General features: G+C 38.0%; 1 protein-coding gene across 1 annotated transcript in view; it reads right to left on the bottom strand.

Annotated features, from left to right (window-relative positions):
- Nucleotides 1–409: 409 nt before the first annotated feature.
- The window catches only part of LOC122572001 (dual specificity tyrosine-phosphorylation-regulated kinase 2-like), a 38,748-nt gene continuing 12,851 nt past the window's right edge, over nucleotides 410–26,306 (bottom strand). Inside the window, exon 2 of the mRNA XM_043736443.1 lies at nucleotides 410–1,600. Coding sequence (XP_043592378.1) covers nucleotides 476–1,600 — 1,125 coding nt within the window. The 3' untranslated portion in view covers nucleotides 410–475. The remainder of the gene's footprint in view (nucleotides 1,601–26,306) is intronic.

The following is a 26,306-nucleotide window of genomic DNA, read 5'->3' as shown; positions in this document are numbered from 1 at the left end:
GCAACGCCAAGCTAGGTGAGGTACATGATTCGAGCTATCGCGATCGATTTTTCAGTTCCTTCACCCCTTTTCACCAGTTCTTTCGTTTCTTTCTTTTTTTTCTTATTTTTCTTTTTTTTTTTCTTTTTTTGCAGTAACATATCGCGTAGATCACAGTAGTATCCGGAGGTCGAAGACGAGGCCACTTTCTCTATTTCTCTTTCTTTCTCTCTCTCCTTTGACTCCGAGGAATCTTGTCTCGTCGAGCGAATATATTACCACAGGCAGGAACACCATTACATCCCGGTATCGTTCGACAACGAGTTGTGACAACGAGTCGAAAGACGACCGTCGAGACAGACGATTATCCGACGAGTCAACGAGACACGAGGCCAACGATCACGATATCGATCACACGGTAAACGTGTTAGAAAAAGGTAGTAAGGCTGACCTCGTATTTCTTATGAATCGTTTCGGTTCCTCGAGAATGTCCTTGCTAATCATTGTCCACCGTTTCCAGCCACTCGAAGAACGATATGCTCCATCCGTTGGATCCGTGTGATCCATGAGAACCATGGGATCCTTGAGAAGCGTGAGATCCGTGCGAACCATTGTTGTGCTGTTGTTTTCCTTGCAATTGGTGACTATGCTGCTGCTGTTGTTGCTGCTGCTGCTGTGGCTGTGCTTGCTGCTGTTGCTGCGGCTGCGGCTGTTGCTGTTGACCACCACTAGTGCTACTGCTGCTACCATCACCACCACCACCGCCACTACTACTAGCGTCACCACTAATAGAGTTCAAAGATGGATGACTGCTGACGGTTGCCGCCTGATGATTCGTTGCTACCGGTTGACCTTTTGTTCTTCCTCTTGCACCGTCGTTACGTTGCAGCGCCGAATAAATGGTAGACATTGTATGGAAGATGTCGTTCAACTGTTTCACCTTGTTCGTGTTCTCCGTATTGTTGGTCTGCAGGGTGTTCGACTTGGTCGAGCTCTTCCTACCGGACGCGGAAGTACGAAGGCCGGAAGCGGAGGTAGGCGGCGCAGAGGCTGCCGGCAACGCTGGCAGAGCGTCGTTCGTTTTCTCTGGAAGCTCTGGTAACCTGCGACGCAGCCATATGTGTTTCAACGCTTTGCCAGGTGTCAGCCGTTGTTCCGGGTCCCATTTGAGACAACGATGAATGAAATCCAGGAAATACGGGTCATCGCAATTTTTCAACACCTGTCTCAAATTCCTGGAACCCGGTGGGCCACGGTCTTTGCCTTTCCTGGAGAAACCACCGTTCAATACGATCGATCCGTCGGACATCGTTATAACGGTGCAATAGCGCGGATAACCCTTCGAACTGATGAACTGCCTGCGCCGTTTCGCCGATTCTAACAGCTGAGGCGGTGGCATGCCTAGCAACTCGATGATACAGGCTAGTTGGTCCGCCTCGTCTTCGCCTGGTAGCAATGGGAAACCGGTAACCAGCTCCACCAGGATACAACCGAGGCTCCACATGTCGATCGGCATACCGTACTTAGCGCCAAGGATCACCTCCGGAGCGCGATAGAAGCGACTTTGAATGTACGTGTAGACGCGTTGGTTCTCGTAGCAGCTCGAACCAAAGTCTATCACCTGGAACATAAAGAGAAACAGGTTTTAACCATCAACTAAGCGAGAGTATATTTTATACAATAATGTGTTTCGATTATGAGACTGGTTGTCAATGATCCGGTGATTATTACAGTTTACCGTTTTGAAGAGTACTACCGTTTCAAACATCAGCGTATCCTTTTAAGTACTTCAAATAATTTGCTTTTTAATAACTGGTAACTGAATAACTGATTTTATTAAACGTCTTTCACAGAGTGTAACGTATCGCGTGTCAAATAATTACACGGAGTTGGAAGGAAAAGAGTGGTTAAATTATTGCTTGTAAACGTTTGCAAACTTATAATAAAATTCTCTAGATAAGTACAGATATTACGTGTAGTTTTCTGTACACATTTCGTTTATAAAGAGATATACGTCTCTACTATTATTTCACCGACCTCCCATTATTCCTGATGCTTCCAAAAGATTTATATTCTTATCGTATATTCTTTGAACGATAACGATTAATCTTAATAATAGGTATTAGACGCGAATCGATAAATACTGTCATTGATAATACCAGGGAATCCCGTTTTAATGGTTCCAGAAGATCTTAAATAGTCAGCCACGCTGACGGAATACTATATCATTCGCAAACTCCGAGACGATATACGCTCCGAAATCCAACAGTCGTCCGAAGTGTATCATGAATACTCTACGTGGTCTGCATGAAATCAGAGCGGAGTATCGTTTACGGCACATTTGGCAACGGAACGTGACAAAATAACACGGTTCTCTAACGAAAGGACCAACCTTTGATAATGGTCCGTCATTTTTCCTGCTGCCTAGATTGCATGCTTATGTAAATTCTTATTTTTATGAATAGAACGAATAAGTGGAACTCGTATACGTATCAACATTTGATACCTATCCTAATCCAAATATTACAACGAGTGCTCTACTTTGGATATTTTATATATTTTTGCATATTATATGTAGTATATATTAATATAGTTGGTATATATAGTCGATAAGTAAATATAATACCTGCGATATACTAATGATACACGCTGATTAATCTTCCCTAATGAAATATGTTTTTCCAAATTTCATAGCCAAACTTGGTTTCTTACGTCCCATCTTAACTTCTCTGTTATTTTAGACTTCCAAGATATGTAGAAAACTTATGAAATACTTATCGCTGTACAACAACTTTTTACATCAAAAATTCGAATTTTCTTTTTCTTTTTCGATAAAAGTTTGTAATAAAGAAACGTAAGAGTGAAGAAGTTTTGCTTGGATTGTCAACGAGCCATTTTGACTGAAAGGAACGAACATTCGCTTGATGTTATTACAAACTATTAAGACGTCGGCGAAGAATAAAGGCGTGGCTAAAGAAAATTGACCAAGGCAGCGGATAATTTTGTGCGATCATATCTGTTTTTGCTACCGGCCTACTTTAATATTTCGGGTAACATCGAGTGCTCACGTGTGCGGCCAACAGGAACGCCACGTTGGAATTTATCCAGGATTATAGCGGTTCGCTCGGTTTATTGGCGAACCAGGCCCTATGCAAATTTCAATAAGCTGTAATATCGTTGTTCGATACCTAAACGATCATTCTACGAGCGTTCATCCCTGATTATAGCCACGTACACCGTATCTATTCTCTTGGATAAGCGTTAGATCATCCGAGTAAGAAAATGTCCAAGGGTACAAGTTCTTGCGACCAGAGGAATTAAAAGTATTATATTTTGTTAGTTGAACGCGCTTCTAAAAATTCGGAAGCTTCCAAAGCTCTCGCTACTTTATTATAATTATAATTTAGAACTTTGGACGATCATAGTTCATCGACATTTACGTAAATCTTTAAGATCTTATCGATATTTACCTGCGATTCAGTAATTGCTTAAAGATTAATATGCGATGGTACAATTTATTTTATCATATTTATCGAAAAGAAATGTCAGTATCCGTTTGAATGAATTTCTACGAATTGGGTCCACATATTTGAACACGTCCGGACGAGATACCAAAGGTAGTAGTAGGATGAACTAATGAATTTCTATTATATAAACGCCAGTTATATGCACGGACTGTTTGTCTCGCGATATATTCAGATAAATGGAGTTGTATAGCCGAAACTCTAAGCTATTCTTGGGAGCTTTGGTTCGAACTCAACGCACTCCAATGTACTACCCAGGAGCATAAAGATAGAAGATACGTGGGATCGGTGGGTAGAGCAAGTAAAATGTCTTTGTATGCTTATACCGAGCGTCTCATTTGAATCTTTCGTAACTATCACTTACGCTACCTTGAACTATTCGAATCATTAGGAAGATATGTCTTAGAGATACGCAATTTAACTTAAACCGCTTCTACGATGATTTCAGTTACGTTTGCTACCCGCGCGATGACCATTTAATTATTCCCCCTTTCCAAATTGATATACGTACACTTTAAAATATTTTACACGCGTAACAATAATCTCACGCCTCACTATGCATTCCAACAACGTCTATGCATTTCCAATTACGTTCTTAGGAAACGCGTCTCAATCGCAACCAACATAAACGTTCGATGATATCTTCTTTCTCCACTCGGTCCTCTCAATCTTCTCTCGTCTACGCTGCACTCGCAAATCACCCACTCGACGCGATCTATGACTCAATCAGATCCACGCTTACCACATACCTACCATGCGTATCAACTTATTCGCTTTGAAAACATACTTCCCATGAACGTGCCAGTTTTTTCAACGAGAAACCGGCGTGTTGCCTTATGAAGCAGTACTGCCTGGGAGAAAGATATCGATTTTTCACGTGAAAACTATCATCCACTCGTTCCCTCTACGAAGATATATACGTCAATGTTCGCGTACAATGTGTAGCCGAAAGCAAAGCAAAACGATCCCAACGATCGGGTTCCCGCGCATACAACGTGTCAACGTAAATAGAAAGTGACACACTTGATCGATTTCGACGGTTGCCGCGCCGGAAGCCCGCTGAAGGGTACGTTCTTTGACGGAAGTCGTCCCAGAGGGACGGACGTCGTCCTGGCCGCTCCCTAGAAAACATGTTCGTACGTGTGGGTCTGTCATCTAGTTCAATGATCGTACGTCGAACCCGTCTAAGCTTTTATCAAGAAATTATTTTACCTTAACTTCGTATACACAGCTAACTTAAAAATCGTACAATGCCACATATGACACAGAGACTCGTAGGAATCGTTTTTGGTTCATAGAAATAGACATAGATCATCGCTACAAAATTATATTAGATTTAGTGTGAACTTTGGATTTTATTTACGTTCATTTGTCCCAAGAGTACCAAAGGGACCTATTGGACATAGGGGACCATCGTGATCCTCGAGTTTGTATCTCAGGAATTTATTTGACCTTCCAAATCCTCGATTCATCCAAGTCTAAGTCTTTAACCTTTTGAGGTTCGCGGAGAGCGGTCGAATCTCTGAATTCTGAACATCGATACACGCTATGGTGTATCATCCATCCAAAACTGTTCCAGACCATCCAAGTTTCTGTCTGAATAAAATTCAACGCTGACTTTGTCAAAAATGTCTACATATTATTTGGAATTTCGCGAAGATACGACATCTGAAACCGATCATTTCGACTGGTTCGGTACCTCTGGTGTTAAGGGCGATTTGCAAAATCTTCTCAGATATAGTCTGCATCGATCGTAAAGGAATATGTCGGTCTGTTGTCTCATTCAGTGATCGTACGTCGCACTCGCGTTCCTGTGATGAAATTACTTTATGAAACAATGTAAACAAGCGCGAGCATCCGGCTACGCGCACATTTCACTAAACAGTCAACTACATTGCTAATTTATCGCGAGCACAGTGTTACCCGCAACTGTACGTTCCAGATTTACGACGTCTCTCCTACCCCCTTTCGTTCAATGAAATTTCCTCGCGGTTGAAAGCGTGCCACTGGATTGCAAAATATGTACGTTGTTCGCAGACGCCGTCGCTGAAAATCGATTTGCATCCATTTCTTTTCTCTTCTTTTTTCCTTACTGCGGAACAAACTGCACGAGTTAAAGAAGACCGCATATTCGTGGCAGAATATTTTACAGCGCTGAAACGTATATACAATGTATGCGCAATGTATGCGATCTTGCGCCGTTTGTTAGCAGCGACGAGAGAAATTTCCGTGAAGACTACGAATTCGTTGCGTTTTTCACCTGGCAGATTTATTTATTTTCCTAGGCTGCTTTAAATTAGAAACAATACACGGACCGCACACGTTTATGCACATTCATCTTTGTACGGGTTTTGACGCGGAAAATGAGCTTTACATTTCTGCATATCCTTGTACCTGTTCGAATATTTGCGATATAAGTACCTATAGTTTAAACATGATAAACGTAGAGATGTTAATAGAAATTGTTAGAAATTATTCGACTTCCTCTAATCACGTGGAAACTGGAAAATTTTGGAGGAGAACGACGCGTAAATTAGAAAAGAATTGAAAAGTTCCAAATTACCTGACTTTTGCTGTCGTTAGCTAATCTTGCAAGTTTATATTGGTTGATCCAACACCTGTTCATCTTATTACCTCGTCTAAATCATTCTACCTAACCGTATTCTTTTAAACAGATTCTAAAAGATCTCTTAAATTCGAGAACATGTATTATCCGTTATTTTAATTTCATGATGAAAATCGTACAAAATAAAGTAATTTGGGAGATAGGAAGATTCTTCGTTATTACGTAGAGAATCGAGAAATTGGTTCTTTCATTAACATAAATCGCTGAAATCGTGGCTTTCTTCAACACGAAGGATCACTGCTGCAATCGTTCCCCTGTGGCCTGTAATTAGCAGGTCCGTTTCGCGAGTAATTAACAAAGCTCAGCAGAATACACTGGATGTGTTTTCAAGAAAGGGGTCAGCAATTGTCCAACGCTAAGAGACGCTTTATCGCAGACCCGTGAAACGAGATACGACGAGAAAAATGTTTATTCGCGGTTTCCCTTTCATTCCGTTGCGGGAACAGCGATAAAAAGAAGCTCGTTCCCCTAATTGGAGCGGCTGTTTAGCTTTCGAGGTAACAGGTGGTACCTGTGCGCGCTACTTATTCACGCGAAGCCACCAACCAGACTCGGGAAAATCTGTCGTTCAACATCTACCGCTGTTATCCTCTTCTCTCTGGCCAACGTCTATGCAACCGATGGAAAAGGAATTCATCGATCCAACGAACCAAACTTATTTCCAATATCTTTTACAACGTCTCCTCGATGCGTTTCTTCATCCAACTCGTCGGAATTCTTTTCACACGCGCGAGCAATGTTTTACACGACAGATTTTACAGTAATTTTCAATTATTCGATATCATCGTTGGACAATTTTTAAATTTGTTGGATCAATGGTAAATCGTGTAACAAATTCTTTCAACTCGGCTAATTTTGTTGGATCATAAGCGACCATAACAATTTAGATTCAAAGATTCCATCAAGAATAGGTTGCTTTAACTTTGTCCAAACTCAAGATAATCTTCTTAATTTTAATTCTGTCTTCTACATTTTCCATGACGGATAATATTGACGTTCTTTATCGCGTGAAATTCAGATCTAGAATAAAGCGCTTTAAAATTAAATAATTGAACCTATAATCTATAACCTATGGCCTAAAAAGATAACGCTGTTCCAAAATAATATAACGGAGCGGTCTATTTCCATTCGTACAGCGAAATATCAGGCTTAGTGTATACGAGAATTTGTCTATGCGTAAGTTGCAAGATTATTGTTCTATGTTGTGGTATAAATGGAATCAGCGCGAAGCCGGAAAGCAGGCGGAAATAAAGGCTTCTATATGTAATGAAATATCATCGTAACATTAATTTATATTTTATCATGAGGCCGTTTGATAAATCGAATCTTTAAAAGAGGATGAAAGTTTTATTATTTCATGCTTCTTTTTTTCTCTTATTTCTATCTTCTCGTCCAATGAATGAAGCAGAGCTGTACCCAGAGGCAACGTGTCTCTCTACCGAAGAAGGCGCAAAATGTTGGCACAGTGGTACACGTATTACCCCCGTGAACGTCGCCCCTTAAGGCGAGACGAAGAAAAATAAAATGAAATAACGAGGAAACGAAAAGAAATAACGATGAAATAAAAATTGAAAAAGCACAGGAATTGAAGTCTAATATTGTCTTCGAATCTGGAAATCTTTCTCAAGAGAACATCGTGCTTCTCTACTTTCTTGTAACTTGGCTGAAAAGAGTATTTGATAGAACGATAGAAAAAGGATGTCCAGAGATACGCGCACGATGGGAGTGTTTAAGGTACTTTAAAGAGACTTAAATTAAAGCACGTTGCGCCTTTGACATATCCGTAATCAACGATGTGTATGGTAACGCGACTACTATATCTTTGCCAGACGATCGATTTTTTTCATCGACCGATACCGAAGGTCTCCGATGAACCTTGAACTTTAATTCTACTCGAAATTCTATTTCGCCGTGGTCTTTATATTGTAACGACAGATTTACATTACAATTATTCTTATAGCATTCGCGATTACATTTGACGAATTATATCCAGAAATAGCTAAAAGATTTTAATTTATAACTCCTAACACTGATATATCGCGTGTATTCTAAAATAGGAGCGAGCTAAAATTATAGATACAGGTGGCTCACGAAAGCACTTAAACACTCCTCACAGGACTATCACGATGCGTGATCATCTCCATAAAACTTAAATATACAGGATATAAAAATACAAGTACGGAAGCTACAAAACGTTTACCGTATTTACCGTGAACTCGTTAGAAAAAGATAATCAACACCACTTTTCATTTCTTAATTTCAGCGTGCGAAAAACGTAACTGGCGTTCAACTCACACTTGATTCGCACATTCAAACGCTTACCATACCATTAATTTATTTACTGCAAGAAGATGACATAAATAGTAATAGATTCTAAGGTAAATTTCAAAAACGTGTGTTCGTAATATCATCAGTTTTTTATAGTTTTCAATTTACGAAATTGATGACTGGCTTCTGTAACAGCGCGATACATATCAAAAATGGTCCCACTGAATATCTAAACTTATCGATACCGTTTAAGTCTCGTGATTTTTGTAAAATATACACTTCTACTAAATATCGCGTAATTCTCTTTACGTATTTTCGGATCTCAAACTTTATCAAAAATGATACTAATAATCGTGCTTCACCACAGCGCTAATGAAATATCAAAATATTTCGTATAACGCACGTAATATATTCGTACAAGGTTTCTACAAGTGTTCGAACTTTCGCGAATCACTATAGCTAGCTATCAGTTGCAGCTTATTAATTTCGAACATTAAGTGCGATTAAGTGCGAACCCGAATGTAATGACGAACGTTCGAAAACGGAGATGTAAGGTCGTCGAGAAAATCTGGAAAATAATCTAACGCGATAGAGAGCAGGAAAAAAGGTCAAGGTTCACGACGTTTCATTCTACGACGATTATTGAGGAATTCGACGCACACGGATATAGAAACAGATAATACGCGGAATGTGACCGATAATCAAATCGATGTTACGTATCGAAAACGTTATAATAACTGTGTTAACTGCATCTACTTGATCTGCTTTGACATAGATAACGCGGAAAAGCGTCGTACCGACGAAAACACGTTGCGTAATATCGATGGACGTTGAATCCGTGATTCGCACGTTGGTGCAATGTTACAATGGTATAACGTAACAGAAGACGTAAACTAGAACGTTGTTCGTAATGAGTCGTAACAGGAAGAGCAGGCAGATTGAATGTTTTCACAATGAACAAGCTAGTAGCACGAGCATGTAATTAATACGCATTGATCAAATGCATGCTAAGATGCACTTTTCTCGTTCCGATGGGAATTATCGATTTTGAACGATACATGTGTCCGTTATTATTGGACAATGCGAACGTCGAGTCTTTTATTTATTCTGTATTTTTCCACTTTTCTTTTTATATAATCGAAAGCACGATTCCGTAACGATAGATTGTATTGAACCATCCAAGATGGTACACGCGTATCTTTTTCACACGTAACTAGAAATTATTTAATTAGAATTGTTCGTCGAATCTAAGCTTGGGGATATTAATAGTCTGCAACTCATAGACACAGATGTGTTCTGTTATAGACTGATGGAAATCGAAATAGAGTAGCCCCGAACCAACGGAAGTTGATGCTGCCACGTACTTACAACACATTCAGATCGACATAGTTTGTCTGAAAACTATAAAAATCTATATGGCTAGTTCGAAAATCATACAGGTCCACGCATGATAGCTCTTAAACATAGAACAAAAATCGATAGGAGTCATCCTGGATTCGTAGAAATTAACGGAGGTCACACTGCAGTAATATGAACTCTGAATTATTTACCTTTAAGTTCATCTGGCTTAAGAGCTTTCACAGAGGCTTTGAGTCTATCAGACCCATAGAAACCATCGATTCGGTATTCGACATCACAGAGAGCAGACAAACCTTTGAACATCAAAAGACACGATTAGTATCGCTCAAAGCTACGCAGCCTCGTGTGTAGCCATGTAGTCTTATCTACGTATCCTCGACCTTTGCAATATTGCTAGCTCATTGGTGTCCAAATTGCGAGCCCATATGTTTCTTCTATTAATTTCCGCACTATTTCTATCGTTTGTTGCAAACAGTAAACGCATGGGTGATCCGTATAAAGTTTTAAGGATCTTGAATAATTCGTGCATGGTCTATTAATTTCGGATAATTTCTGCAAATTTTCGGCATGATTTGTATCGGCTCTGAGGGAAGCAGGGTGATCTAAATTAAGTCCCACTTAGTGTGTACGGTCTTCAATGACCCACATGTGCCCAAATCAAAGCCAATGAATCCGATATGACTTATATTGAGTGTAATGAACCCAGAGTTTCGCATTGAGTTCGACGAACCAACGGTCGCCTGTATTGAATCTAATGCGTTCATATCGGGTCTAATAATCCTAATGCTATCCTCGTCATCAAATGCTTCCAAAATTATATGCATTGATTCCGATCTAATCTTGTCCACATTTATCTCAAAATACGATAATCGCGTTGTATACGTTTTCCTCAATATTCGGTGATTTTTCAACAATCATTCCGACGATTTATTATCAAATAGTTCCACGATTCCGCCTTTTGAAACTGTATACAGAAGTTGCAAAATATTTATTGGAAGTATACCTACGTTTTGCGAATCTCATCAAAATATTTAAACAATTGTCACTTCGATCGAAGTAAAGTGAATTCTATTCGCTATATCAATAGGCTACAATATGCAATACTAATCTTTAACACTAGTTGCGCGTTTGACATTACTATCCATGCTGTAACATCAATTTTTCATTGAACGTATGTTCGCAATAAATATTTTGCAACTTTTACACGCATTTTCGAGTTGCTTCCAAATTTTCTATAATTATAACTTATAAGTTACAAGCAATATATCAATATGACAAGTAATTATATAGTTGTAATTACAAAAAGTTTCACATGATGCATACATAATATGCTTATAAGAAAAATTCTCTGGTAAATGTTCGAATACTTCCGTGAATTGCTATGTAACAGTTTCATAAAGTCATTTACGTAGAAATCATGGTGAAAATGAGATAACATCGCGAGCCACATTGTAACGAACGTTAGGATACCACGCAGTCGGGCGATCCACTTTATTGTTGAATCGTTGTCCCTCGAGACGATAACCACAGGGAGCTGTGAGTCACCGTTGACGACTGCAGGGAAAGCCAATGTGGCCAGCTCGTTACGTTTCTGGTTACTACTGCTTTTGAGTTCACGATCGATAGACGTGCTCCCACTACTCCGTACAAAAGAATACTATAACGATGAGATCGAGGATTTTTGCGTATCCCTGTTACCTCGTTAGGCCACCGTGTTTCAATTCCGGAAATTGAACGAAAATGCTAACGACAATGGATGTTCTAAGCGCATTACCGCTTAATGCTTAGCACAGCGTAACCGTGGAATTAAGAAATTAGACTAATTGCTGGAAATAATTATAGCGCAATCTATTCTGCTAATTTTATCGTTCTATAATACATTTTACTGTTGTAGAATGTTGGACATACTACGGTAGAAATTCGATAGAAATATTAACTTTGTTTTCGCGTGTCGACTAGCCAAATGCGTTTTAAAACCGTGTTTTAGTTGGCATGCGTTTGTGCGTGTGTGATGTACGCGTTTCTGCAGACGATGAGCGTGTGATATCGCACATATGAATACGCCACGCGAATTAACATATTCCACATACAAAATTTTATATGCAAACATATGGAGGCAGTGCTGGAAGTTTAGATGTTTGAAAGTTATACAAACGGAGTTACAAGTTCTTTTTATAATTGTTAATTAATTTCTTTGGATCATATAACAGATCGTTGACATTTTGCTTAATCGGTAAGAAGGAAATTGTGCATTTCTGCAAATGCGTGAAAAATTCCGCAGACTATTGGATATCCGCATATTTTAAGCTATAAAAAACACGTTAAAAATCGAAATGTAACAGCCAAAAATTAAGTAATTCAATTTACAAGTATCTAAAATCCATCAGGACTTACTAATAACGATTTACGTCGTAATATATTACATTTTTTCCTGCCAACTAAAATTACAATATTACTCGATTCCTTTCCGATACCTAATTATAATATTCTCTTTATTATAATATAATTTTATTACACAATAATATACTCTTGACCAAAGTCGCCACAAAATTCTAAACATCGATTTCCTCTCAACGAAACTACCTTGTAACATCTCGTATTTTTACTCTCGTCCCATGCCATAAAATGTAACGATACAGTAGAGTAAATATTCTGTAAACAAATTATACGCTAGCGTATAACAGAGATAATAAAAATCCGATCAACGATTGAACGGGTTAAATCGTACTGTTGTACGGCCGCATCGTTCTCATTGAAAAAGAAAATCGATGCCGCGATGCATGTTATGCGCAACCAGGTCGCGCGACGTTTGTTGTAACTCGCGTTCTTTAACGTTTATGAATAATAATTCCACAGTAACTTTGAGCCTGCTTGGCCGTAAAAAAAAAATCGTACGATGCATCAGGTTGGTCGCGGTTGAAATAACAGAAAGTTATTGTCAAGGTCAGCCATTGCATTTGACCGGAAATGCTTTGGCTGCCTCGGTTCCTATGGTTCGCTGCGGTTGCATCTTCGAGGAACAATTGACACGCATATACGGTATATCATATTTACGCACCGTGCGTATTGTGGCATTTTAATTTACCCCCACCCCGCCTCCCTTTATTATATTCATATTAGATGTGTACGGTGTACGCGATTCAATTACGTGGAATATGAATAAACAAAGGCTGCGCGGACGTAACTCGTAAATAAAACGATAACGTTCAATTAACACAAAACACGAAACAAGAAATACGTACGGAATAAAAAATGTAGAACCGGAAAATTGTTAGAAAATTATTCGAACAGTTAAGAATTATTATTTCGTCTTATAATAGTATTATAATAATATAATATATATAAAAATATATCATCCATATAGAAACTTAATGATCTCTTAACCAGTTACTTGAACGATGTTTTCATTCGCTGATTTAATCAATTTTAACATTCGCGTTATTAAATTTTCTACCGTATTTATTATCTTATATATATTGCGAATGATTCCGCTAACAATAATTTTGGGAACCTTTCAAAGTTCTCGATCGAGTATATTTTCAATTTTTATTAATGGAGTGTAAGCAGAAACTGTGATATATAGATAAAAAATATATTCACTGATTTATGATTTGCAATGAGGAAAAATTTTACAAATATTTATTCTACAAAAACGTTCATTAACCAGTCGTTCCTCTTATAATGTAATTCAATTACCACATCCTCTGCGAAACCAGCTGATACTCTGATATTTACGAACAAACATATTTATACTCTATACATTTTGAGAAAACAGCACAGTAGCACGTTCGAAACGCAATCAGAATTTCCGACTGCTCGCCGCAACCGGAAGAGCATTCTTCCGGCAACGAAAAGTTGGAAAAAAGCTCGTTACATTAACGAAGATAAATGTCGGGGGGTAAGTAGAACTCGCCGTTTCATTTGGTCTAACTATTATTTCCCCAACCTACTCCGTGGAAAACGATTGTATCGTTGGAGAACCGGACCCTTGAGAAACCAGGTCAATCGAACCTCTATTACTCGTTTCGCATTAAAATTATTAATTAAAACCGTTTACGCCGCTAGAACCCGTAACGAGTTACGTGAATCGTTGGAAACAAAGCGGAGAACAACAAGTATCCTTCCCCTAGTCTCGATATCGCAGCGGCCAGAAGATGAAAAACGACGGAAATCGATGGAATATATCGGCGAAACGAACATGGTACGCGAGCGCAATAATAGGCACAAAAATATGAACGATAAACGCGGAAACGATCGGGATACTGCGCTGTGCCGTATCGTTCTGTTTTTGAAATATTTTGCGTAACGCGCCTCCGCCATCGTAATAGCGGCGAAACGAAAACTACGTACGAAAAATACGTATTCGATATTTGCGTAAATATAAAATTGAAGTATCAATATTTAACGAACCGTGACGGTGTTTCGAACGCCGTGTACGAATGCTCTTGACGTTGCGTCGGCCAGCCGGATATTGTAGGATACACACGGCTTGTTTCCGTTGTCAGTTTGCACTATTCTTTCCTCTTCGGATTTGCCCGACGTTCCTCACAAAGCTCTCTTTTCCCGTCATCCCTCCCTTACCCTCTCGACGTTCGCTCGTAATCGATGCTTTAATATACGCGTAAATATGTTGGAACAACGGTTACGAGGAAATTGTATTTTCAGAGAAGAACGGTGAACGGAAAAAAGAAGAAAACCGGAGGCAGGTCGTTCGATCGTAAAACGTCGATTGAAACGATACGACGAATATCAATTACAACGATATCGTTCATACTTAATTATTTAACCACGTCCACGCATCGTCTATTGGTTAATTAATGATCTGGCGAATAATCGACGACCTAAAAACACCGGAGCGAGAAATATTCAATTGCAGAAATGAGGGTCTCTCGTGGATTGTACGCTCTGCGACAAATTGACGATAATGGAGCGTGATTCTGGCGTTGCGGTTCGTGCGGATTTGTCGCTTCCGCTGGCGCCTCGCACGTGATTATCAGAGGAGTTATAATTAATTGTTAAATAACATATGACGTAGGGAATCTATTTATTCTTTTATTTATTTATTTATGTTTCTTTTTGTTCGATAACTACATAGTTACCAAAACTGTCGAAATTTTGATTTGGATCAAATACTGCCTGATCTTGATATTTTATAAAAAAAGAAAATAGTGTAAGAATTTATTTCACTGCAACAAACTTATGTATATCGGGAGAAGGTAGCTTTAGACGTTCTTGAAATACATGAATATTAATGCACTTGCTGCAAACATGTGCATAATCAACGCACGCTCGACTCTAAGCTTAGCTGCTGCTTTTCATGGATTTAAACTGTGATACCTTGTACTAAAATATATATTAAGAAAAATATATTCAATATGTGCAACGTATAGTGATAACGATAATGAATTCTTAATAGGAATAGTCGCACTCCAATTTTACTAGCGCTTTCAAAGGACCGATATTCTTAGAAAATGTGAATCTTCGCGGAATTTCTTCAGCCCTGATATCTCATTTCCCCTCAATTACTACGATTCCTACGAGCGGCCGTGGAATAAGGCGTCGGATTTTTCCTGGATTTCGCGATGAATCCCACCAGTTCGCTATGGCCTACTTCGCCGATTCAATCAAGGACCCGCGATTAGTTTAAAAATTCATCGCTCCGACCGGAAAAAAGGCATTCACCGTTCGAACGAGGACACGACAAACCACCACGAATAGGGTTGCCGTGTGGAATTTATGTATCGACAAAGAGGCAGGGAATTAGCCGGGTCGATGAAATTGTCCTCGTTGTCGGCGAGATGGTCGTCGTCTTCGTGGTTCTTCTTCAACGCGTCCAGACGATAGGGCCGCTTCTTATTTTCTCATCTCGCGGAAAACACAAGCTGCAAGCCCCAATTAATTTTCAATTATACCCTCGACGTGATCTAGCCCTTCTATTTCCGTTAGTCACGCGACGTTGCACTTGACGCACGATCAACTTTTACATCATCGCAAGGGAGACAGAGCCCATCGTGTAAGAAGAGATAGCGTACAACATACATCTCTCTTTTACTCCTTCTTTCTCTCCCTCTCTCTTTCTCTCTCTCTCTTTCTCCCTCGTTTTGTTCTTCTTTACTTTGTCGTCCGCCCTGTCCTTCTATTTATCACGATAGAGGAATCTCGTTGCATAAATCGTTAACGATATTGCGTATGTAGAGTAAACACACTTCTCTGTACTCATTTACAGTATGGATCTTGCGTTTCGTTTCCTGTAACAGTAACAGTTTTGGGAAAATGTGCACTTGTATCTCCCGTAGGAATATTGAGATTCTCGTACGACACGAAGAGATACATCATAGATATTGTTAGCTCTTTTATCACTAAGAGTCAACTTTTAACGAAACTCTGCGTTATTATACGCTACGACGTTGCAATTTGAAGGTAACCGGTCAACAAACCAAGATGTTAGTGGGAATCGGACCTTTGTCCTCATACAGAATCACGCCTCCAGCAAATTCCCTTGGAAACCGATCACGATAACTCGTCCGTACCTCGAGTGACACAAATCGGTTTAAACTTGTAAGTTTCTCATCAGGGTAACTACAATACCGACGATAGTCTAGAATTACTTCGAATCTCGAGTGAGATCCGGAACAGAACTAGAACGTTTCCAACAGTTTGTCAATGGAAAATTCGAAAGCTGATATTTGCAGTGCTAACGTGTATATACCGGAAATAACAAGGAAGGAAAGATGAAATATCGAGCAAGCAAGTGTAAATGAACGCTTTGTTCGTAAAACAAAATTCTAGCGTGGCGTGAGAGCGCTATGTATATGTATATATTCTGCAGCTCTATGGTGCACAGTGCAGCAAAAGGACGAGCCAGCAATTCGTATCCAGCATGGAAAACCGGTCCAGTCCTCCGTGTCGCGGAAGTGCCACAGGCTGGTCTGCGGTAACGTTCTTAGTCTAACGTCCGTATACTCGATTAAGGTGAAACAATGAGAAGGCTCGATTCATTCACCGATTGACGCTGAATCCGTTAACGTGTAACGCCAACCATGCGGATAAGGCAAAAAGGAATGACAAATTTCGAGATCGTTGATAAAAATCGTCATTGTGTCTTTTCCAGGCGTTTGCCATGGCGAGATTACGCGATGGAATTTCCAAAGACGAAACAGCGTGATCGAGTTACGGTTCCTTACAGGAGATCAACTTTTAAATTCGATATTTTGAATATTTATGTCATATATATTTGAATATGTAAGAGATATGGACCGTTGTAGCGTTTATTACCCATATACAGAGTTGAACGTTTGAACAACGTTTGAAGTAGTTAATAAATATACATAGTCGATTTAATCAGTTAGAATTTAGCATGCGTTCATAGTTCAAAATTTGTAAAAATTTAGACAAGATATAGACGCTGTTTGTGATTGAGAATTAGATCATTCGCGCTGGGGTACTAAAACCAGCAGATATGTACAAAGGTAGATTCGTACTCCTAGTAGCTTTATTTAGCCTTACTCTCCTGCTTCCTGTTCTTCTCTCCTTATTCTTTCTTTCATTCCTTGTTCTTCTTGTTCCTCTACCATCGTCTTTCTTTTCCTGTTTTTTTTCCTTTTTTTCTCTTCCTTCCCAACACTTAGTGCACTTACAGCGTTTTTCCTGTGTGGTCTTCATTTAGCTACATGCCTCGAAAATGCTGATTACTCGAAAATAAAATACGCGCGATCGATCGAGGAATAAATTACACGTAAAAGATTTATGGGAGGAAGCGGCGGGAATCGAGTCGATTGCAAAACGACTCGACTTTATACAGCGTACGAAACACGACGAACGAGAAACGGTTGTGTACATTAATCGAGCAACGTGGTTCTCGTAAGTATGTACGAGACAAGCTGTTATACCGGTGTATTCCAATAATCTTCATTCTCCAACGAGAAAGTTCAACTCGAATAAAACGACCACTTTGCTCGATCACGGTTCACGAAAACAAACTCCCGGCTAATAAATTCCTTGAAACAGACAGTAGGGAGATACACGCGGTATATCTAGCAATCTTCAAACGAATAAGAAAAAAGAAATACGTTCGTGCGAAAGTGAGCATAATCGCGTGAACGACGAATAATACAGGAACGAGAGAATAAACGTTTACGCTAGTGTAACAATAGCGAATGATCGAAGATTTAATGTGCGAATTACGTACGAGATATGTGAAAATCCGACTATACGCGGCAAGAACGTGTGTTGAGCGTGTGAGAATCATAAAAATGTGATATGATTATGAAACGAGAACTTTATGAGTCATAGGATAGTTGAGAGTGAAAAAATTCAGGATTCGATAGAGTGAGAATCATTGCGGTGACCCACGAAAGTAATATTTGTTCCAACACTTACCACAGAAAACTCGTATCTGCGTGTTTCGTCTGCGTTATATAAAACATTTTGAAATTTTATTAGCACCGTAATGAGACGCAACTGCCATGATTACGTTGGTAAAATTTAAATGCAATCCGAAAATCTACCTTGACGTTACGACATATTTACCGTAGATGTGCATATTTAATACAAAAATTAATTTATTTCGAATTTTATCAATACGATCGTGATAATCGGATAATCAATGCAATAATGAAATTTTAAAATGTTTCATGTAACATATTCGCGAAAGATTTGCACGAATGTTCGAATAGCTTGGCGAACCACGGTATTTCGAGAAATTCCTCTGGCAGTATTTTTCATACGTAGGATCAAACGCTATTGTTCATAGGTCGGCAAAAAAACGGCAACCGTTTAACTGTAAAAATGAGTGTAAAACCTGAAACCGCATGGAACACCGTTTACGCGCGACCACTTTACGTTCTGATTTAAGTACCACGGAAGTGCTATCGCTCGTGTAACGACACTTCAAGTGGGCGCAGCTCAATTAGCCTCGGAACAATGAAGAGAGCCGGGTAGTTCATTCAGCGATGGAAACGCTAAACATGTGATACACGTGTGCGCTTATTGAATCTCAAGTCACATCTTATTTACAAGCCAGACATCTTAATGGCCTTTAAATTACATGTTGCACGAAACAATTAGGGGATCAGGTTCCTGATCGATCTTCAAATTCCTAACGCCAAGTATAGGAAAATTAACCGTTCAATTTAACCAATCTAGGGACAATCAGTTTGTATAGGAGATTTCTATAGCATTTTATCTGCTATCGAGCTTTGCTTCAAGTAATGGGAGTTCACGTTGAGATGCGGTAGAATGTTGTCTATTGGAAGAAAATTTTAATTACTACACGACTGAGTGAACTTTCATAGATTGTGTCCATTTATCCGAACGTGAACTCCTATTAACCCTTAGCATACCAAGATGCGATTACTTAGAAACTCCAGTAAAATACATCTGTAATATCTATATATAATAATACTGGGACATACATATATGCTATACGAATAACATTTATGACAAATAAAACTCACGATTGCCAGTAGATAATACTTTTATCGGATTCAATGGGAACATTGTTATTACGAGGATTCGATAAAATGAACTGATATAATGGCGAAAATTTCCTTTTAAAGAGAGGATTCTTTAAACTTCTTTCTAAAGGTTCAAATAAATGAAATTCTATTATAATAAGAATTCACCGATTATTCTTTGTTCAAATAATAGATCACGTTCAAATAATTCAATAAGCTTATCTAACATCAGAACCTAACTCAATCGAACCTACTAAAAAGTTTTCGTTAAATAATGCGAATATTTCAGCAAAAATTAAGTCTGTACTTTTATTGGAATAGAAACGCGATTTTACATACCCAGTTATTTGTATCATAATACTGTAATCACAGTAACGTATATGTACATAGCATACTTAGATGTATGTTACCATAGATTGATAATTACAGAGTTCCGTTTCAATAAATGAGATCAAACAAATGCAGTTCTAGCATGTCGAAGAGTAAAAGCAAGTGTGTGGAAATGTGACACAAGTGTATAACTTCAACGAGTGTAACGTATCATGTATATGCCTGTTTTATCAAACGTTTAAGGCACTCGAGAAAAACTTCGAGAAACACCTTGAGTATCGATAAACCGATTCGAGCCTGGCGAGTCACTAATTATTTTGAGCGATGCATTAAAACGAGGCCGGTGAACTATTTTTACTGCAATTCCGTAAGTGCGCAACCCGTACGAACACACAGGTGAAATTCCCGATCCGAGGTAGAAAGAAAGAAAGAAAAGCCGAATGGTAATTAAGAAGTTTTTAATACGGGAAAAATTTCAACGAACCGGTTCTCGCCCGCTTGGCGCGTTAACGAATTTGTTCTTTTTCTTTCTTTCGCCGGAAGAAAAAAATATGTATACGTTGGAAACCGAGCCTGCCACGAGCCGAACCCAAGCTGTACTCTGCACGCGCTGCAATTTCATGTTCACGCTTTCGCCCATTTTTCCATTAACGACGCGAGTAAATATCCAGGTTGCTTCCGTGCCGGTCGTCACTCGAATAGAACGCTTTTTAACAAAACGCGAAACATATAGTAAAACTTGCTACACGTATAATGACTCATGAAAGTATTTGAACGCTTATACGGATATTTTAATGGCTATATATTGTGTGTGTCATTGAAATTTGTTCATATTTCATTAGTGCTACAACGAGGCACGACTATCACGAGTATTGCATATAAGTTACATTAGCAAAATTAAAAACAATCAGGAAGATTGTCTAGAAATGTATATGAAGGTTACAAGACGTTTGCTGGAAATATAAACTTGCTAAAAAATTAACATATACAGTACGAGGGATTGTGTCGAACATAAATATGTTAAAAATTAAATATCTTGCGGTTCCTATATATATTTTTTATTTTATTTCGAACTTGGCCAATATAATCAAGATTGTCGTATCTCGTTACAATATATGTATTCACAAAAATTTTCTCCGATAAGTCTTCGAATATTTCATCCAATACGCAACGTATACTCGAGCGCAACGGGGATTCGTTGAACATCAAGATAAAAGGAATGACACGTCCCGAAAAATCACCGAGTTGTTCCCCTTGCTTTCTTCCGCTATTTTTACCTATTAGAGTCCACTGACCTGCTCTCTGTGTACGCACGTGTTCGCATAGACTGTAACAAAACCGTAAGACAAAGTACCGGTATATGTGGTTGTTGTGGAAAACTCATTAACCCTTAACTACGGTCCTCCGTATCTTTGCCATTACCACAAACTGTATGGAGTCTCTTAAATTACTTGGTGATTGCATTTGTTAAATTATCGTGGCATACAGATTAATGTATGTAACTATTTTGTTTAGCGATATGTATACTCATTTGTTAAGGCTTTTTCTACTATTTCTCATTAAATTACACTTAAATTCTAGAGTTTCTAAATTTCTTTATCAAATCCCTAATAAAGTAAAGTTTAAGATTGCGTAATTAGAATTCAGTTTAGTTTGTACGACATTTAAGAGTGAACATTGGTTTATACAATTTATTGAGACAAATGTACTTGGTGTTTATATTATCAGTTATACTATCGGTCAATAGCTATTGTTTGAGAATGTCTTCACGTTTTTCTTTAAATGAACTATATTTCTGAAATAACGTTATTACAAGACGATAATAGGAAAAGGAAACTTCGTTATACTGTTCACAAACAGAAAAATTCTCGTAAAAGTAGTAAATTCTGTTTGAGGAGCTAATGGATGAGGACAAGAAGGTTTCTTCGTTCTTTCGAGAAAAATAAGAAATTCTATTATAAAACAGATTTCAAGTCCTGATTACAGGTTAGCAGGACACTTCTTGAACAGGCATGTTTGTTCAAACATGTGCATACAACTTTGCTTTATCTTTATGATATTAGATGTTTTGACGTTGCCCGTATTCTTTTCAATAATAAATGATTTTATAAATCTTATCTCTTCAAACAAACGAACCATTAATTTCAGAAAGTTTTATTACCAAAATATGTTGACGTTGCCAGTCAGAAGTATCGTAAAATTTTCTGAATGAATAAAATTTTCACAATGTCTGGATATATCAAACACACACCACATACAAACAGTCACATTTAATTTTATACGACAATGTTTCTTCGTCCGAATGAAATCGCGTTCCTATCGCTACGCGTCTGAACACGATTATAAATCGATCTTTAAATATCCATTAATAAAACCTATAAATAAAATAATTCACGTTAAAATACACTTGTTCGAATTCGAGGAATAACGGTAAACATTTATTCCACCTAAGTATCTTTAAACTTGTCCAAGTATACTTGTATAGATGTAGCAACCGGTAAGAGCAAATAAATAAGCAAACAATCGAGAAAAAAGAAGAATGATATGCAACTGTTATTCTAGAGGCTGCAGCACGTCTAGGCGGTGACGTAAATTTCTGATAAACCAGAGTTCGAGGATTAAAGTCGTCGAGTATCGACGCACCACACTATTAATAGTGAACAGAGGAAACCTATTCGTTCCCTATTTTTATAACCGAGCCGCCGCTAGTTCGTGCATCTTCCTCATGCCTTCGAGCCACCTTCCTGTGCCTCCTCGCCAATTACATTTAGGCCGTCGTGCCTCGTTTAAGTATATTTATCCTGTTTTCCGCATAATTGCGGCCACCGCTATTTAAAACGTTTCGGAATAAAATGTAGAAACGCGACGCACGGGAAATCGACGGGACCGATTCCTTCCTTCCACTTTCACGTGATTTAACGCATGCTAACGTCACGATCGTGCAGCAAGATTATTTTCACATTTCGAGCCGACGAGTAAAAAGAACAACGTAGACGTTCGTCGATACTTTAAAAAAGAAATGGATTTTTTAAAAATAACTAATGCTCGTGCAGGCTATTTAGAAAAATAGGAGGGAAATATTAAAAATATAAAACGAGGCCTAAATGAAAAACAATACCTTCGACTTTATAAAGCTGGAAACTCTACTTTAACAATTATCTTTCTTACGTGACGCGTTCATCATTCAGCGGAAAAAAAGGCCAAAGTCAATTTCAACGAATTGCGTGTTTAACATTTCCTTATGTACGCTACGGTATATGCTCTTTATCACTGGGTATGTCGCATCGTGACTATAAATTTCTCGAGTTTCACAGTGGTTATTAAAGAAATTGAGGTGCACAGCGGAAAAAATGGTTTTCATGTTTTTAGAGTTTAACGCGTTATATATTGCTTAAAATTACAAGTAAAAGTTGAGAATGACGCAGAATAAAATGAAGAATAAAACGATGCCTTATTTTGATTTATATGAGAAAATATAAACTTGTGACATATATTGAAAAATATATTTTCATCCTCTTAGAAATCCTAAAACACGACATTCCCTCTTCTTTTCAATGACCTATCGTCACGCATATCTTTCGACGATTATGTTCGAGTACCGTGTGAACCAATTGTCGTATCGAAAAAGCTATTACAAAGATCATACACGCGATGATTATCCAGATATCGAACTAATCGTTATCTTTGAATAATATTTATTTCAATCTTCTATACGTTAAATACGTGGATTAAGCTGCATCTTGGTTGTTCCCATGGTGGCAACTTAAAGGCTCTCTACTTTCTGTTTAAGCATTACTCCCACATTGTACATCTTCACTTCCCAGCCTAAATATAAGTTACACGTTCGCTCCCCAACATCTATTTTTGAATTCGTTTCTACGACGGCCTTTCCCTTCTTCCGATAAACAGGACGAACGATCCTCTTTTCTACTGTTTTTTCGTTTCGCCTCTTTTTCCTCTCGACAGGGCCTCGCCGCTTTTTGTATTTCGTTGCGAAACTTTTCTCGACTCCCAACGCTCGTTCAACGAGAAGCTCATTCGCCGTGACAATGAGAGAATGAAATAAAGGGTCGAAGGATGTTTTAAGCGACGTCAGGTACTCTTCGGAAACTCATTTCCGAACTTGAGGAAACGCCAGCCAAACTACTGGGATAATGCTGTTCTCTGTCTGAGTTCGTTTTCGCTCCATAATTTATTCGTATTCTCTTCGTTCTTCATTAGTACTTAGTTTGTAGTAATTAATTTAATTCGCTCTTCTTCATCCCCTTGTTTTATACCTTTAATGAAATATATTTTATTTTTTTCATTGCTTCTTTTCGTATTTTGTATTTTTCGAAGGTTCAGTGATAAGTAATTCCTCTAATTTTATATTATTCTTAGATGAATATTGATATTCTCTAAAAATACAAAATATAATGAAATTAATGAGAGAATGCGCTATGGGAGTTCGCTTATTTTTTGAAATCCTTAGTATACATCTTTAATAAACAAGAGACAATTGTAGAAGAGACTGCGTAGCTACATGCAGTTCAGAGAACAAAAATGTACAACGACTACTATTCGTTGACTTGCATTTTGATCTTACTACATACCTCAGACATAGTCCTAATATCTTTCCAATAAAAGAATCGACCACGACATGTTCAAATTCTTTCTTAAAGTTCCCTAAAACTTGCGTCTACATTTAAATAGTCTCTGAAAAATGAGTACCATACATCTTCGGAATGCCCATTCGCACGATGTACTAATGTCTTTACCTATCTAAGTAATCTTCGTGAACATGCAAATAGTCCCTTCGATAGTCAACGTGCAAGCTGTTCCTCAATTACGGTTGTAACGTTCTAGTTCCTATTTAGGAAGGAAAAAGTTGCTTTCATATTTGCACAATCATTAATACGTTATTCGTTTCCGGAATAAAAAATTCTCATTTTTCAGTTATTCTGGTTTGACCACCGCTCTCAAACTTATTAGTCTAATTCCTTCCTTAACGAGTGTTTGATTAGGTTCTTAAAATTTGTAACACGCGCTTCTTCGCGCGGATTTACCGTTTTATATTTCCTCATAAAAACATAGGGAGAAAAAGTAACAACCAAAAGTGTGCATCTAACGTGCACATTTAAGGATTCCTTTTGCTCAAAGAACATCTGCTTCCTTTCCAAGCAACAGACGCCACCGCGTAACGACGGTTTGCGTCGTCCTGTTTTTACTTTTACCAGCCAGACGTCTAGTGATTACAGCCTGTATATTTGGGTGCGAGATAAGCCCATGTACATACATTTAAACAACGATTGGTCTGACCTAATTGCGTGTTATCGTTCAACAAGCAAGTGTAGCGTAGTAATCATCATCTAGTAGCGCGTTGCAACTCAAAGGAAAACGACAAATGGATTGAAGAGGATCGCCACTGTCGAAGGTTGTTGTTCCATCGAAACGTAATCACTAGAGTTTCATCGTGTAACACAAAAGCCAAAATTGAGTCGTCCAAACACGTGCGTGCGTCTCTATTGCCGTTTAATACGCCTATCATGTACATCGACTAGCAGCGAATAAGCGTGGGTATATAAGGTGTTACAGAAAAAATGGGCTCTGAAATTTTGTATGAATTTTTCTTTTGTTTTATCGCCACTTTACTTTCTGGTCATTTCATCGTTATCATATTCTACCCCGCGTGACTGACACAATTTAATGAACTATTAATAAAAACATACAGTATGTCCGTTTTAGGTATACACACGCGATTATTGTTGTAACTATAGAGAAAAAACGTTTCAGACAAAAAGTTGCATGGTATCAAAGGGGATATAATCTGATGCATTTGTTTTTGTAGGTGGCCAAATAGACATCGTATGAAGGTAACATACCTTCATATTTTTATAAACAAAATATTTTTATATACATATTTTACATACATATTTTTATAAATAAAATATCTTCGAAACTAATGGTTTTTCCACATAAATAAAATAATAACCGATTTTTGTAAAAAAATTCCAGAGGCGGGTGGGTTACTGTATTTGAAACTATACGTTTTCATTTAAAAAAAAGGTATGTCACTTTCATATCGCCTCTAATTAGCTATCTACAAAATAAGCTAATTACACCACATTATGCCCCATTTATCATCGTACAACTTCTGTCTCAAACCATTTCTCATATTTTTGATAGAAATAATCGCGTATATATATTTAAAACGTACATTTGTATATACGTATATGCATATTGTTCCATTTTAAAATTATTTGAAAACAAAGCGGTGACGCTTCTCTTATCTCACATGCCCTGCGTTTATACTTTATTAAGAGGAATGAAAAATGTGGAGAGAAGTACGCCCATTCTAAACGTAGAAAGAGAGCAAATAGTAAAAAATAAATCTCGAATAATAAATAAAATCCAGTGTTCGAAGAGACTGTTTGTTTGGTCCTCCTCGTGCTACATTCATCTTTCACTAGATTATTCCATTTAAATGTAACAATAGATAGATAAATGAATAAATGCAAAACTTGATATAACGTCCAAACAATTGATTTTAAATCCTATGTTCGTTGAACTTTTTTCACTTCTCTTAACAAATATTACATCTCACGAAGTTGTATTGAGAACGTTGGAAAGAATGGAAAAGAAAGAAGAGGATAGAGCCAAAGTAGGAGAGTGTAACGTAGAGTAATAAGATACGAAGTAGATAGTACAATTAAACGTAGATATAGTTTATGGTTGTTCGGTTTAAGCAGAGTTCTAATCCTAATTGATATATCCTAAAAAGGTAAA

The sequence above is a fragment of the Bombus pyrosoma genome, linkage group LG2 (assembly GCF_014825855.1).
Source record: "Bombus pyrosoma isolate SC7728 linkage group LG2, ASM1482585v1, whole genome shotgun sequence".
Taxonomy (NCBI): domain Eukaryota; kingdom Metazoa; phylum Arthropoda; class Insecta; order Hymenoptera; family Apidae; genus Bombus; species Bombus pyrosoma.
Note: the sequence above shows the minus strand (reverse complement) of the source record. Positions and strands in the feature narration are given on the sequence as shown.